Source organism: Zootermopsis nevadensis, unplaced genomic scaffold (assembly GCF_977971745.1).
Source record: "Zootermopsis nevadensis isolate Lab colony 2312 unplaced genomic scaffold, Znev_1.0 Znev_ptg000006l, whole genome shotgun sequence".
In the NCBI taxonomy this organism is placed as follows: Eukaryota; Metazoa; Arthropoda; class Insecta; order Blattodea; family Termopsidae; genus Zootermopsis; species Zootermopsis nevadensis.
In genome coordinates this window covers 13277254-13293475 of record NW_028259138.1, presented here as the reverse complement: position 1 = coordinate 13293475, position 16222 = coordinate 13277254, and the positions used below count along the sequence as shown (strand labels likewise).

The 16222-nt window shown below is 39.9% G+C and overlaps 2 protein-coding genes across 13 annotated transcripts in view; both read left to right on the top strand.

The window, feature by feature from the left end:
* Positions 1-4777, top strand: part of LOC110830248 (yemanuclein) — a 33917-nt gene extending 29140 nt beyond the window's left edge. For 9 of the 12 annotated variants that reach the window (XM_087343712.1, XM_087343709.1, XM_087343707.1 and 6 more), the window contains 5 exons: positions 160-2177; positions 3001-3073; positions 3143-3279; positions 3372-3469; positions 4197-4777. In XM_087343712.1, the coding sequence (XP_087199838.1) occupies positions 160-2177; positions 3001-3073; positions 3143-3279; positions 3372-3463 (2320 nt within the window). In that variant the 3' untranslated portion in view covers positions 3464-3469; positions 4197-4777. The remainder of the gene's footprint in view (positions 1-159; positions 2178-3000; positions 3074-3142; positions 3280-3371; positions 3470-4196) is intronic. The other 3 variants (XM_087343708.1, XM_087343711.1, XM_087343710.1) reach the window with 3 other exon arrangements.
* A 397-nt stretch (positions 4778-5174) lies between these two features.
* LOC110837456 (uncharacterized) overlaps positions 5175-16222 on the top strand; it is a 516015-nt gene continuing 504967 nt past the window's right edge. Inside the window, exon 1 of the mRNA XM_087343743.1 lies at positions 5175-6720. Within this exon, the coding sequence (XP_087199869.1) occupies positions 6698-6720 (23 nt within the window). The 5' untranslated portion in view covers positions 5175-6697. The remainder of the gene's footprint in view (positions 6721-16222) is intronic.

Genomic DNA, 16222 nt, shown 5'->3' with positions numbered 1-16222 from the left:
CATTCTGTTTGTCAGAGAAAGCCACCAGTATCATAGTGTATTTAGCGCAACTCGTTTCAAATACGAGTCTGCTACAGAATTTTTCATCACCTTAATAATTGTCAGCTGAAATTCTTATTAGTTTGGAATTAATTGTTTTGTTTATGCTTTGCGTTGCAGCACGAAACAGAAGAAGTCTGCACCAGTTAAGAAACTTACAGCAGTGCCACCATTGTACCATGGGCCTGTAACTAACGCTCTAGTTCAATCTATCACTGCCTTTTCACAAACTTCTACTGCCAGCAGCAATGCAAGAATGAAGACATCTCAGCCTGTATCGATCACGATGACACCGGTGCCCGTAACTTCTGGCACTGGCAGTTCTACCTCTCAGATACAAAATACTGCCAAAATGAAATCTGTTGTCACTTCAGAAGTGAGTTCAGTGTTCCCTCATGGTGTTTCAGCAAACGTTACAATGAGGACTAAGTGCTCAACCCCTTCATCACAGATTTCTAATTCTCAAGTACATGTCGTCTGCTCCAGTTTGTCGGTGCCGTCGTCCGTTTCTCCTAGTTACATTGCTAGCAGTGTTCGAAATTCTCCCACTAGTACAAACTCTACTAAACTGTCAAGTTTGCAGGTGGTAACATCACATTCGGTTCCTAACAGGAAGAAAAGTGGCGGTGATGTTACAATAGCCAAGGTCCCAAACTTGTCAGGGAAGAGCAGTCCTAGTTTTCAGTCAGAGAAACAACTGAACTTGTCAGGTGTTAAGCAGAAACTAGCTGTTGAGAGAATATCCCCCAAAACGCTTGATTTATCATCTTCCAATGTAAGTAGATCTGTCACAGTTAGCAGCATCTCCAGTAGTACAAGTAAGGCTAAAAGTAGTCCTGTTGAGTCGATTACTACATCGGGTAACATTCAGAAACCGGTGGCAGTGACTTCATTACCATTAATGAACATTCCTGATTGCATTAGTGTCACGCCTTCCTTGCCATCGTCGTCTCAGTCTTCGGTAACTACGACCGTGTCGTCACCAATCACCACAAAATCCATCATGAATCTGAAGCAACGAATACTTCACGACACAAGTTTGGACCAGCCTAGTACCATCACCAAAGTGAGTTCCATGTCCGCAGTAATGAAGGCGGATGATGATGGGATAGAAGTGATCGAAATCGTTAAAGATGCACGCAAGATGGAAGGCCCAAAGGCGGCTATTAAACCGGTGGGGAAGAGTGAGAATGTGACACAGCCAAGAAGTGAATTCAAGAAAAAGAAGAAGGAAATTTCAAAGGACCATGTACCCCCTGTTACTTCCACCGCAAGTTCACCCCTAGAACAGTCTGCTTCGATCGTCCCACCAGCGGCTTCGTGTCAGCAGGAAAGGGAGGTGGAGAGGCTGCTGAAAGAGGAGGAGGAGACGGCAGCTGCCGCTGATTTCCTGAGCCAAATCAATGAGTCTTTGAAGAACTTTCCAAATTCAGCGACTAATGCGGGCGGTCGTGATATTTATCATCATGAAGAAAGATTGGTTTTGTCTGATCAGGAAGCTCCATTGTACGTCGCTCCCAAGATCGAGTCTCTTTCTCCGCAGCCTGCCCCCTCTCCGTCCTCTGATCCGAGAGGAAACTCTTCTCACTGCGGAGAAGAGAAAGATAAATTGAACAGTTCAAAAGGAACGGATTTGAAGAAGGAAGTAGAACAGACTGCCCAGGGTGATGAAGAGTCTGTCCAGATAGAAGTTGATCGTGTAATGAAGGAATTAATTGAACTGCAAGGACATTTTAATGCGGAGAAAAACTCTGATCCTGTTGATTCAGAATATTCCTCCACAAGAACAAAATTCCCCCCCACTACTAAAACAAACTGTAGTTCCATATCAGTGACAGTGAGTGCGCCATGCAGGACACAGCAGTCAAAATCTAGCAAGCAGTGTGCTGAGAGTTCGGCACCACTCTTGGGAAGACGCCCTTCGACTGGAAGTACAGACGCGGCTAAGATGAGCTATGGTTTTCAAGATGAATTTCAAAAACATCTCTTTCAGGAAACAATGAATAAGCAGGACCCTGAGGTTCCAAACAGTTACAAGATGGCAAGGAGCAAAGCTCCCGTGGCACACTCTCAGGCGAACCACACGACCGTGCACAGTTCCATTACCAACAGACATAATCAGAATTCTTCCCTGGAAGGTAGGTGATTATATCTTGCTTCAGTATAAAATTTTCTCTTTTCTTTGAAGGATACATTGGCCTGTGGCAAAACTTTGACCATAAAGGACCTGAATATTCTGTAGAAATGTACTTTCTTACCAAAAAAAAAAGCTTCTAGTTCCAGCACATTGTGGAGTGATATTATGTCCTTCGATGCTGTGCAAATAGTTCATCATAATTTTCTCATCCTAAAACGTATTTAATTTGTCAAATTTCAGAGCAGTGACAATTTCCGTAGATTACGTGTGGGTGTGCGTCGGGTTAATAATTTGCCCAAAGTTGTGTAAAAGCTTTTTGATCGGAATTATTTTGAAATAGGCCTTGACCATCTCTTTCTAAATATTTTATCTACTCACAATTCAGACTGAACTTCGCAGTTGAATTTTTAGTATCCGTTCTTTGTTTCCGGGAGGTTCCATTCTCAGTCCAGAGGCTCACTGTTTGATTAAGTTTATCGCTGCTGTGCTGAGCCCCCCCCAACAAATGTCGGATTAATACCATAAAATATGCCACGACTGCTTCTGTGTACATCCTTCCTAATTCATTCACATTCATCTTCCATTTGATGCTGTATAAGTTATGTAATTGATAAAGTGTCATTGACATTAATTGAAATCATCTCACAAGATCTTGCACCTTGCAAGGTTTTTTGACGTCACTTGGTAGACCAAGGCCGGCAAAGGTTGAAATTCATGTTTTCCATAAATGTTTTTGCCTTTTTTGTGTTGAGACGTAATTTGAATAAAAATTGAAAATGTGTCTCAAATCGTGTAACGCACTAATCGCACGAATTTGATTGTAGGATGTGCGCCTGGCCCAAATTCGAGACATTGCAGTAATCCAAATTCCGCTGCACATTATCCAAAAGTAATGAGGTAAGAATTCTTGCCTCCTAATTCGGTACTTAAGTTGTAGGACACAGATCCTACTCATTGAAATTTTAGTGTGTGTAAACGAATGCAATCTATTTCCAGTGTAAATATGGAATCGTACACTGGACCTCCATACCTGAGTAGAATGTCGACTTCTCTCAATTCAATTTTACAAGACATCACGTCTAATGCTCACACACCTCAATCAGGTAAGTCCAAACTAGATTCAGAGGGGCACACTGTTGATAGACGGTATAATAAATGTAGCATTTTGTGTAATTTCCGTTGGAACCCATTTCAGATTGTCTAAGGGCCATTCACCGCTGTCGTACTTTCGCAAGAAAACCCCGAAAAGGGGTCACTTCGGTCAAGCTGACCGTAGACGACGAATGAATGAAGGTCCGTTCCCTCAAAAGCTTTGTTTTGACATAATAGAATTAAGGAGGATGTATGGAAGTAATGTCTGATACATTCTGGCTGTGGGCCTATTTGGATTCCAAATTTGTTCTGGATGTGGCATTACGGAGAAAAGTCCCGCCTCCAGCTTTTGAACCCTGTCCATTGAAACTGTAGCCAGCCACTTTACTAACTGAGCTATCGTGCCATGTTTCGAAACGTATCTTTTATATGATGTAAAAAAAATTCTTTTGTTGAATTAACCTGACAGGTAGCAGCCCTGATTGGCCCATATGCTCCAAACCAATCATGCAGGTCTCTGAATTATTTTTTTTTATTTGTTATCGAGCTTGAAAATCTATTTCTGGAGAGTTTTCTTGCAGTGAACCCATTATAGGAACCTCCCATGCAAGTAAGGAATCGATAGGAATCCGGATTTACTACTGAGATATGTGGTTTTCACAGTAGCGAAAATATGGATCCTGCCCTTTTGGAAGTGGGTGCTCGGTCACGGAGACAGTCGGATAAAAACAGACGAGCACCTTGGCATTCTGAATAGCTTTGATATCGTCATCATACCGATCTGAATCGGCTGCCAGAGACTTTGGATGGATTTGAGACGGAAGAGGTCTTACGTTGTGTGCAACCTGTTCATCGTAGACACTGACAATGTTGTCTCTCATTGCGATTTCCACATTAGCCATTAATTATGATTTGTTTTCGTCGCTAGGTACCAGCCAACATTCCCCCCCGTATTAACTCAACTGCCAGAATGTTTGGACCTTGTTGGCCAAGCACCAAGCCATCGTAGAAGATTTGCAAATGGCGTGTACATGTTTATGTGAATATCCAGAGGAAAGTGCCAATATAGTATGTAGTAACTGAACAGCGGAATTGTCGTAGGGCAACAAAGTAAGTGAAGGTAGCGTATTGTGTGATTTTGTATGTACAGGTATGTAAAGAATGAATTAACAAATTGATAATAGAACATTATAGTGAATGACTGTTACCAGAACTTTTTTGACAGTGTCTTGGCCTTTGTACTGATTCTAACAGACGTGGCAGCATTATACAATTATGTTTGATTTAATTTTTGTAAATTTATGAATTCCATGTTGATTGCTTTTTATCTTGGAAAGTTCTTTTTGTATAGTATTTTTCAATGTGATTTATCAGTTGAAAAGTTTGTTGCAGATTATGGAGTGATTATGAAATAAGTTAACTATAGACTTTTTAAATCAAGGCAGTTATATTTATACCTAAATTAAAACTGTCCTTATGTATATTTACAATAAAATGTGAAGTGATTAATGTGTTATTTTCGTTATTGAAGAAAGATGTAGCCTGCCCCAATGTTTAAACTCCGTGCAATAAAGGTATATAGCAGACGTGTAGGTAACATAACCTTGAAGCAATGGAGGTGAGTTGTCATCTTGCAACGTCTGAATTTATTCCAAGTAGAATGAAGAATCAGTATGAATGGATCCATAATATACATTGCATTTACAGCAGACCTATTGGAGACAGAGCCACGTATTAGAACAGGATTGATTGGCAGCGCTAATCTTGTCAATGGATGTGGAATTGTGTGTTAACGTAATGCATGCTGTTTGACTTTGTTGATTTGCAGACGTACAACTTCGTCTGGTGTAGCCTACAGTGAATTTTATAGGCGGGAAATGGGCCTAGTTCGGCGTGGGTTCGGTGAAGACGGGAAAGTATAACCTGAAAAGAAATAATAGTATGTAATTTCGAATCTGTGTAATTGTCACTGAACACTAGGAAGGGCATACGGAAGATCTCGTTGAGCATGCAGGACTTTACTTCCGTAAGGTTGCCTACGCAAGTTATGACGAACACGCGTTACTCCAATATGCAATATTACGACGTTAGCAGCCAGAGCAGGCAAGTAACATTACGAATCGGTTCATAAATACATTCCTTTAACTTTTATGAATGCCGCTAGGTTTTGTCTGCGTATAACAAATGTGATTAGCCATTTTATACATAGTTTTACATTTCCCCGATGAATCTGGATTCGGCGGCAGGCAAAGTTAATTTTATTAGTAATAGAGTTGGCTATGGGAAGGATGAATACACGTGAATTCTGCATCAGGTTTAGGTTAAATGGCGTGTGGGTAATATTGGTTATGTGCCACAATTTAATGTCTTACCTCAGAGTAAAGGTTTTTGTTTAATAATGTGGCAGTAGATCTCTGCATGGGCAAACTTGAGAACGTACGGCTACAGAATTTTACTCCATGTAAATCTGGAAGACTGCACACTGAATTGGTGGATGGAGGTTAAGTACCTGGTAATGGAGCCGAGTGATTCAATACTTAGAAATTCTTTATTGGTTATGGTTCAGAGCCCCTTTTTCAGCATACAACATTCTCACAACTTGTTACTTTGTTGTCCATTTTAATATTATACACCAATATTCATATTGGTGTTCCAAGACACTGCTACCTGAAGGGTTTTAGAATTAAAATTCTATATATTTGTTTATCTTCCAATCCAAGTTGTATGTTAACACTTGATTTGACTACTTGATAAAAAAATTGTAAGATTTGTCATTTCCAAATTACTTTATCTCTTCTAGGTTTGGTTATTTTCTTATCACTGCAAATTAGTGTCTTCCCTCAAAGTAACATGTTTATCAGCTATAGGCCTACAAGTAATTAGGTAAAGTGATTAAAATTTCAGTATTTTGGAAAGTAGATGCAGCAATATAAATTTAACAATGGAATAATAAGTAATTCCTTCCATTATACTGTTTTTTTTTTGGTAGTTTAAATAACCTAATATTATCTGGGCCAGTAACAAAGGATTTGGACAATTGGCCAAGAATTTCCTCCTGCCGCAAACACCTGGTTCTGTGGCACTGTACAACCTGATCATATTATGAAAGAAATTTGATAGTTGTGTGCAGATTATCAGTTTTTGAATAACTGGGAGGGTTTTCTTTATGTTAGGGCATACAAATTATGTCATAGGATTAGCCAGTGAGCCGGTTGTTGACAGATTACGATGGTCCTTCCGAGTGTAGAGTGACTTTAGCTAGGTCCCTTCCGAACACAAATGAAGAGTATGTTTACTCGGTTAGTGCGGTGTCGTGTGTGAAATGTGAACAGAATTTCAGTGCTCAAGTTTTAAATTTTGGGACATTTTGTGAACAAGTGTTTTGGATTGTGTCAGAATTTGGACTCTGATTGGATTACCAGCTCTGTGATGGAAGATGCAGTTTCAAAATGGTGAGTTCATTTATGAATTTATGCACCATATTATATTTTAATATTTAAGGCTGTAATTCTGTTTATCTGAATGAAAGTTTCTCTTTATGGTGGTTAAAGCTGCTGATCTATATTCTTCCAGAACGACTTCGTTGCACTTTTTTCTAGGTTATGTCATAGGTTAGGTTAGGTTAGGTTATACTTGGGACATGAAATTTTTTCAGGCAATTTGAATTAGCTGATCTGGCAGTGATACATTATAGACACAGAATGTGAATATAATTATTGTGAAAGTATGCTGATAATTATAATGATGGGATCATAAAGGAGTTTTATCATAATTAGATTAGTACTTGTCAGCTTTACACCTAAAATGAACGAAATAGAAAATTAGAAACTGATTTAATCATTTTTATGTCAATTGACTGATTGAGCCAATGATGTGACTGCCGTTATCCAATTTGGATGATGCAGAGGCTGGTTTTTCAGTTTCAGGTAATTAATATATCTACATCTTAAAAGATATCACAATAAAGCAAAATATTATGATTATAACCATAATGAGTTAAATAATTGTCTGTCTTGATTTCTTTCTTCATTTTGATCGGGCAGACAAGATCTGCTGAATGGAATCGGAAAATAATTCAACCATTTTTCAGCAAAGCGTATATAGTACGTCCACTTTATCTTAATTGCTACTCTGTGTATTTTTCTGGGAATCGCTTAGCTATTAAATGGATTATATATTTTCATAATTAGATAATTATTGATTCCTATTTTTATTTTAAGTCTGATATTTTCTCAGCTCACATCCACATGCAGCGGGATCTTTGGGTTGGAGGAAACTGATTTCGATACTGTGAAATAATTACATATAAAAATATTAATAATTATCTTTAAGTTTTAATGATTACACATAGTTAATAAGTTTGGGATTAAACGATATGTATAAATATGTTTTAATATATTTTAAATAATGAATATACATATAGTAAAAGACAATAATAGAGATGGATAAGTGTAAACATTAAATAGAACATTTTTCGGTTGGGGTCGATTTGCCATAAACCCAAAATGGGGTCGGTGTGCCGCCATGACTCTTTGACAGTGTTTAGTGTGCTGCGGGTGTAGAAAGTTTCCCAGCACTGATATGGAGACATACTTGCGGTAAATTTCGCGCCTCTCAAAGTCGTCGCAATGTTTGCCGTAACGGCTATCAGCGTAACGACGTGTGGCGTCGATTTGATAACTGACCGTTTTTGTGACACGGGCTTTACGGCGCCATCTGAGCAACAGTGAAAATGTGACTGAAGACCTTGTAATGTAATTGGGCATGATGTTAGAGACTCGACGACATTTGCCGCGACGCCCTCGAAAACGCCAGATTTACAGCAGAAAATGCCCCGGATGGCACGGAAGACGAAGGTAAAAATCTGAGACCGAGCGTCGCGACGGCATCACAGGACCCCCCACAAATGTGACCAAACCTTCTTCGTTAACATTGGGAGCGACTATAGCTATTCGACGCCCGGCGTCGCGACGCCTACAATGGCGACGCCATCACATGACTTCAGGAATGTAATACAAACCCTTAGGTTAACATTGGGAGCGACTTTAGAATTTCGACGCCCGGCGTCGCGACGCCTACCAAAGCGACGCCATCACATGACCTCAGGAATGTGACCCAAACCCTTTGGTTAACATTGGAAGCGAATTTATAAATTCGACGCCCGGCGTCGCGACGCCTACAATGGCGACGCCATCACATGACTCCAGGAATGTAATACAAACCCTTTGGTTAACATTGGAAGCGAATTTATAAATTCTACGCCCGGCGTCGCGACGCCTTCAAATAACGCCAAATAATTCTCCAGGCGGCACTGAACAATTAACTAGGAAGCCGACGAAATGCGTCGCGACGCCAGAGAAAGGCTTCAATCATTTGGTATATCCCTGGGCACGATGGTAGAAAAACGACGCCAAGCGTAGCAACGAGAGCTCCAGGCCTTATTCAGGTTTAGTAGCGTTTACATCTGTTTGCTGGGAGACATTTTGGCATGCATTTAATAGGTGTCAGAATGATTTTATGACATCAAATTGTGTTAACATACTTTGTTTAAACGGAGAAAAATATATGGAAAGGAGCGTTTCTTTTGTTTTTCCAAATTTAATTCAGCTCGAAAAAAAAGTTAAATCAATAAGGGTAAGAACTTGAGGGGGGAGGGGTTTAAGTGCTTGCAAAATTTTTGACGAAATTTTTATGGAAACCGCTGTGCGAAACAGTAGTAATCTAAATGCACACATATAAAACACGCGAGATTACAGAATCCCTCCTCAGCTTTCACGGATTTGATATCGTCTGGTCTTTTCCGATTAGCAATTAATCTTGAAAACTGTATGTTCCTTAGACGTTGGTGAAAGATTTCTTTCGCTGGGGATCGAATCATTGTCAGGGCTGTACCTTCGCAGAAAAACACGGACATAAATCCTCCTCGGGCGAGATTCGAACCCGCCATCTCAGTGTTAGAGAGGTGATATTATAGAAAGTTATAAACGCGATTTTGGAATGGATTTGACGTGTCTTGGCCCTGCTTTAATGAATCTGTAACCACCTGGAAACAGCTGTATTGGTGTCAGTAATATCTCATTACTGTCAGGTCCAGATTTCCGCCCGGAGTTGTCCGTCGAATTTTCTGGGGGAGAAGCCATGGCCTTCACATCATATTGGCTATCGGCCAGGACATCGCTTACACTTGTTTACCCCAGCGTCGCGTTCATCACCATGCAGACAGGGGACTCTTTCTCGGAGAATCTGGTTAACTGAGAATACTAATCGATAGTTTCACAGGACCACAGAATCCCGCCAGGATCGGCACCAATTTTTGGGACAGGGTGTTTGACCTCAGCTGTGTGTCTAGTAGCTGCCTGATTAACTAGCTAATTATGAAACTAACTAACTAACTCTGTAGTTAACCAACCCCATGGCAATGGATTTTCCTGAGCAGTTTATAGTTCTTCAACCGGCCAACAGATTGCATTCTTTAATGGAATTTCTGTGTTAAGAAACGCTTTGCTATTTGACTTTATCCTGAACCAACTCACTTTAGTCCAAATTTTTACACGTTCGTTTCTGTATCAGTATTATCTTCTGGTTTACGTTAAAGTCTCCCAAGTGATATAATCTTCTAGGTTTATTCAACTAGAATTTTAACATTTAATTCTTGTACAGCTACGCGATTGAGGGAAGGAGACGTATAGCTTCTAATAATTCTTGATCTCGATACGAGATGGGGTGAGCGAACAAATACACATCGCGAAATTTCTCTCGATGTAATCACAATTTCTCGCTTATACGTTTTGTAGATATCTGACGACGACTGTGACCTCAGATACACACTTTGGCTATCCCTGTCATATGAGTCCAGACCACAGAACAAAATCGGTCGCTGTTGTCTGGGAAGTCCCAAGGGACGGAGACAGGATCTCCTTACCTTCTCCCTCAGGATCCATCAATCGGGTCATCCCTTCAGAGCGAACCCGGATGACTGATGCCACACACTCAATCACACACACGGCGGGCAATACGTCCTCTGTGTGACTGCAGTAAAAGCGAAACCATGTACTTCTGCTGTTTCCCTTTCGCGTCTCTGAGACTGTATACGAGGTGTAATGACAAACCCAATTATTTTTAATAACACCACGCGCTTTCCAGCTGTACAAATCACGTGTATTAATGTCTTATTTGAGTAATTCCAATCGCGACTTGTCACAAGGCACTTCGGCTCTGGGGTATGTGTCGTACAGAATCCCGGACAAGTCAGAAATTTTCGTTTTATTCCATCCAGAGCCATGTTGTTGATTTGCATCAAAGTTTTTGTATTTTTCAAAAAAAATCATAGCCCTTTTGCAAGTTGATCCCACCTCAAAAGTTTGTTCTTCCGCCATGTTGGTATTACCGACAAGGTTATAGAAAGAATTCCTCAGTGACGTAACGTCCACACATAATTTAATCCAAATCCGTCCAGCGGTTCTGTTCGGAACTTATTAATTTTTCATTTCTTTACTTTTTATACAAAATTACTTTGAACTTTTTCTATTTACAAGTAATTTGCGTTGATTTACGTACCTCTGAGGTCATCATGGAAAAAAGTTTTGTTTCTTTATATATAAATTGTGACGCTATGACATTGCATTTTATTATTATAACTTAAATAAATTAACAAGTCTGCGCCTAGGGGATGGTGGGTGGGGGGTATAATGTGGCTGTCCAAAAAAGTTATTATAGAATATTACCAAATAGGCTTGTTCCTTGCAAGGTTGCAAATTATGGGGCATCCTTTCAGTTCGTCCCAGTTATTAATTCACATTCGACACGACATAAACGCAGTTGATAAAACGTGGAATAAACAGAAATTGACGATCTAATGACGTATCTGAACCGGTCCTTGTGTTCCTATAAATTAAGAGGAGACCCGGGTGACTTCAAGTTGATTGGTTACCCCGAAACTGGTTTCTCTCCTAGTTCTAAGTCTTCCATTTCCAAAGTCCCAAGTTACGGACTTAACCTCTGACTCACCACTGGCCTCACAATAAAGCTAGATCATTTTTTAATCTCTTCTGTAATTTTTCGAAATCATTATTCGGACATGCAACAGAGATTTTTTTATCATGCGAAATCGCCATCCGAGTACTCGACTTTAATAGTTGGGCTGAAGGATCTGGCGTCATATACGACAGCTGACTGATGATGATAAAAAAAATAAGAATAACGAACATGAGGAAGGAAAACAAGGCAATCTTTATCTAAGGCTGTGGGGGTTGCTTATTAATTTTTATTTCTGCGAATAAGAAGCATCATTTTTCAGGTCCTTGTTGTTAATGTATTTGCTGCTCTGAATATTAATAAAAGGGCGAAGTGGAATGAACCTTTTGTTCTGTAAGGGAGGGGGGGGGACGCATCTATGCAAACTTTGGCGCGCCCTCTTGTGTAAATATAATAAAAGACGGAGGCAGCAGCTAGCTTTTGATCCCGAGATGTGAGATGGCGTCGCGTAGCCTTGCTGTGGGAGGACACAGAGGATATGTCCCTCCTGTCCTCTCTCCGATACACTTGACAGCTTTATTAATCTATGATATTGAAAAATCTGACGACGAAACCACTGCTCAACCTCGAAGGTTCCCAGAAGATGTTACACGAAGCGTAAGTTGCCCTCGTACATTCTCGTTCTGTTTTATTCGGTCTCGTATTCAGGAATTAGTTTTCAGTGCAGATGATTTTAATTTTAATTTTCTTCCTTAACGCTGTAGTTTATCAATTATTTACCTTATTCGATTACTTGTCTTCGCCCAATCTACGATTTTCTGACGTATTAAACCCAACGTATCGATAGAGTAGCTAATATTCTTGCTTCTTAACCCTTTGAAGCCGAAGATCGTCTGAATATTATTTATGAATTCAGTCCGTACCGCGAAGAAAACACTACACCTCACCATTACGAAAATCAGCTGGTTAACCCTTTGAAGCCGAAGCTCGTCTTCATAATATTTACGAATCCAGACCGTACCGCGAAGAAAACACTTCACTTAACCATTAGAAGTCGAATCAGGCGGTACCACATAAGATTTAACAAAAGAACATCCCGGTCAAAGCCTTAATTACAGATTTCGTCTCCATTTCTTAATTTAACGAGTGGTCCAACTATTTTATGATCTATAGTCTATGTAATTGAGAAAGTATCGCTGGACAGTCCAAGAATAATGTATGCTAGTATGACCATACATATCTGGTTGAGGATCTGTAAAATTGTTACTTATACATTGTATTTTGCTTCATGTATCACTATTGTATTTTACTATTAATTCAACCAATATTTTTTGTAATTTAAACAAAACACATCTTACCAGCCGCAATTAGAGCAATTGTGGATTACAGCCTCAATTTTACTTATGATAAACTTTACTGAAATAACAAAGATGAAGATATTATAAATATATTATGTACCCGTGTGCCAAAGAAAAATTCAATAAAATAATAACATTTCTGACGCTCGCCTGTTCCAATTTCTATGGCGTATATTGTGTAGATGTTCCTGTGATATTGTATTAGTAATCAAATAAAAATCAGTGATCTTTATTCAATTATTGAATAACGTGTGTGTGTTAGGCATCCACTTTTCACTCAGGAGTTAGGTTAATACATGGAGAGTAAATATATATAATATATTAAAGTACTTAAGTGTGCCTTAAAATGAATAAAAGTTAATGAAACTCACAATTATCAGCAAATAGTGTTTCCATGATTCGTATTGATCGCGTGTTTTACGACGGCACTAATTTCGTTGCGTATTCACAAAGGTCTCCATGGGACCCTATAGACCTACTGAGTCTCTCACACAAAATTCTTCTAGCATTTATTCTAATATCGTTGTCCCATCTTCTCCTAGGTCTTCGAAGTGACATTACGATTGGGCAGGCGACCCGGTCGGAACTTTTTTTCAGTCTGTTGTCTTCTTACCCTCCTCCCTCCCTTTATTTTGCAACGTTCATCAGGAATTCATTAGCGTGTTTGCCCCTTCCCCTCATTTAATGTTCCCACCCTTGGTACAGTCACGTTCAACTGAAAATGTCGAGAGACTATCGGATTCTTACGCAAAAACCTAAATGACTATACTTTATTCACGAATTTATTTGTAGTTTATTTAACGACGCTTATTAAGTAGCTCAGACCATGTATCGTCGAATGTGAGGATTGTGGTGTAGGATTTGAGGTTTTCACGGCGGTGAATCTAAATCGCCCTGATGATGGACGCATCAGGGGCCTCCGAAACGTTGGTAAACTTCTGCCAGACTACACGGCGCAACAACCCAGAAGACAGTCATCTTATGATGGTATTGAATTGGAAAGAATGTGGAAGGAAAATGCCCTAGCCTAATTTAAAGGTACTATCCCAGCGTTTGCCTGGAAGGACTGAGGACAACCACGAGAATTTCCATTCAGGACACCCTGTAGCCCGTCAGAAATGTGAACCTGGCACCTCATACGTGTATCTGTCTGTGCTTTTTTTTTGTAAGGAATGCAGTTCTCTGCGCTGATCAAAGCGAACGCTCAGTAGGGAGATATTATTTGACGGCAGTATCTTTTGTCGTCTGAAGTATGAGTGCTTTGGACGAAGTTTGAACACAGCTGGTATTTATATCGTTTTGTTGCTTACATGTTCATTAACCATAAAACTTTAATAATATAACTCATGACAAATATTATATTAATTAGGTTCTTCATTTTTCACTTGCCATCGTCTGTATAAAAACGAAAAAAATAAGATGTGTGGACCTAAGGCAGACAAAGGAACAGGAGGCTGTAGGAGATAAATTAGAATCTTCGTAATTCGCACTGTTCGTTGAATATTATTTCGGCGATCAGATCATGTGGCATGCGTGACGGAGATGGGAGATTTAACAAATGTAATAATAATTATAATATATTCGAGTGGTACCGAATCAGTTTAGAACCTGCTGCTCTGAGTATTTCCTCAGCTTTCAAGTCAAATGACGGGGTAGCGTCTCATAGAATGTAGTGACTTTTATACAATATTATTTCCAGTTCAACATAATTTATCTTGTCGTCTCTGATTACGTAATTGTTAATAGTTGTATCACCACCGACATAATTACTCATCTGATACTACATTTCCCCAGTAGAAGGGAAAGTTTGTGAGAGGTTAGAAATATGCACACAATACTGATCGACAAACATAAAGGGGGGAAAACCTAGGTTTGGATGGGAGGATAATATTAAAATGGATGTAAGTATAATAGGGTGAGAGTGTATGGACTGTATTAGGCTCTTTAAGGACTAGTGGCACGCTTTTGCGAAGACATTAGCCAAACTTCAGGCCCCTTAAACCGCGGGACGTTCTTCACTATTTTAGATATTTAGCGAGGACTGTACTACGTGGTGTTAGTTTTGAAAAATGTGCAGATTGTGTAGCGTCAGTTGGGAAGTTATTATGAATGCTTAAGAGACAGTGACAATGGTCTATTTTAATTTGCTGTCCCAGGATATCCCTTGAGAATTGAAGTAAATCAACTCATAGATTAGCCGGTCTGTGAGCTGAGATTTGAAGCCCGGTCCTCCCGAATTCGATGCAGTGCACTACACCACAACGTACGCTTACAGTTGATAAATCGTTGTTAAATCATTATCTGTGCCTCTGAATTTAGTCGTTTCGTTGTTGAAAAGATGAAGAGCGGAATACGCTCCTGCGCATGCCCAGTGAGAGAACAGTTGAATGTGTGTGTGGGACGCAGGAAGACGCACGTCTGTGGCGTCTAATGCTCTTGCAGAATCAGCAGACTTTTCTCCACCACAAATTATCCTGAAAAACTCTCGACTCATTTCCATTTTGACTGGTAATGGACTGTGAAGAAACTGTTACAGGCAAATGGGTCCCTAGCGCCGTGTGCGACATCTTTTGTGACACAGGCGACTTCCAGCGTCCATCTGCGCCAGTGGTTCTCAACACGCGGGCCGCATGCGACCCCGATTACATTTTTCGTAGTACTGAGTCACTCTGTATGGCAAATGATAGATAATTGATATCGCCATAAACAATCCTGCAAGGTCAAACTAAGAAAACAGAAATTAAACCTGATGTTGAAATATTTCTCAGGCAATGTAAAGACAATTGACAGTCATTGAGTGGGATAAGATGTTATCTGTTTGCAGTAGTAGGCATAATTTAGTGGAATTTGTGTCACATCCGCAATGCAAGCTGCCCTCATCCATAAACTTGCTGTTGGCGAGTCCGTAAGAGGAGGGAGGAAGATATGACTCGGGTTTGGAAAAGTTGACACCTCTGATCTACGCGTTTGCATCTCAGACAAACAATACCTGTGTAAACCGGATAATCTTATCGGCTAATTTGCCTGCTCTTGAGAATATAGAGCGGAAATGTGCGTGTAGTTTTACCTCTAATAAATATTTCTATCGAAATTGGGAACAATTAAACCAAACTATCCACAAATCTGTACAGAAAATAAAATAAAAAAGGAATAAAACGGAAATTGAGGATATGTATTCATTAGTATCAGCAGCACTGGCTTGTTGGAGAATTTTAAGGAACCATCCGGGCAAAAGAAATACTATTTAAGTTACGAAAAGGTTCATGTCCTTGAAGAGACTGTTCTGGGCTTGATGATGGAGGCAGCAGGGACCTCTGAAACGTCAATAGTGTCCCACCAGACTATACGGCGCAACAACCCAGATGATTCATCTTGTATTGGCTGGATGACTTGAGTTTACTGCAGGAATAGAGATTTGTCTTATCGCATCATTTTAACACTCTGGTGCTAATTGTTTTGTTAGCATGCTTTCCATGACATGTGAAGGGATTTTCATTTGTAGAAGACGGCCGAATCGGAGTGAAACCGGCTTCAGTACCCGGCTTCCTCGCCAGAGGATAGAGGATATTCCTTCCTTTACGTCAAAGCGGTCGGAACGTGCAGCTCACCGCTATCGCTCATT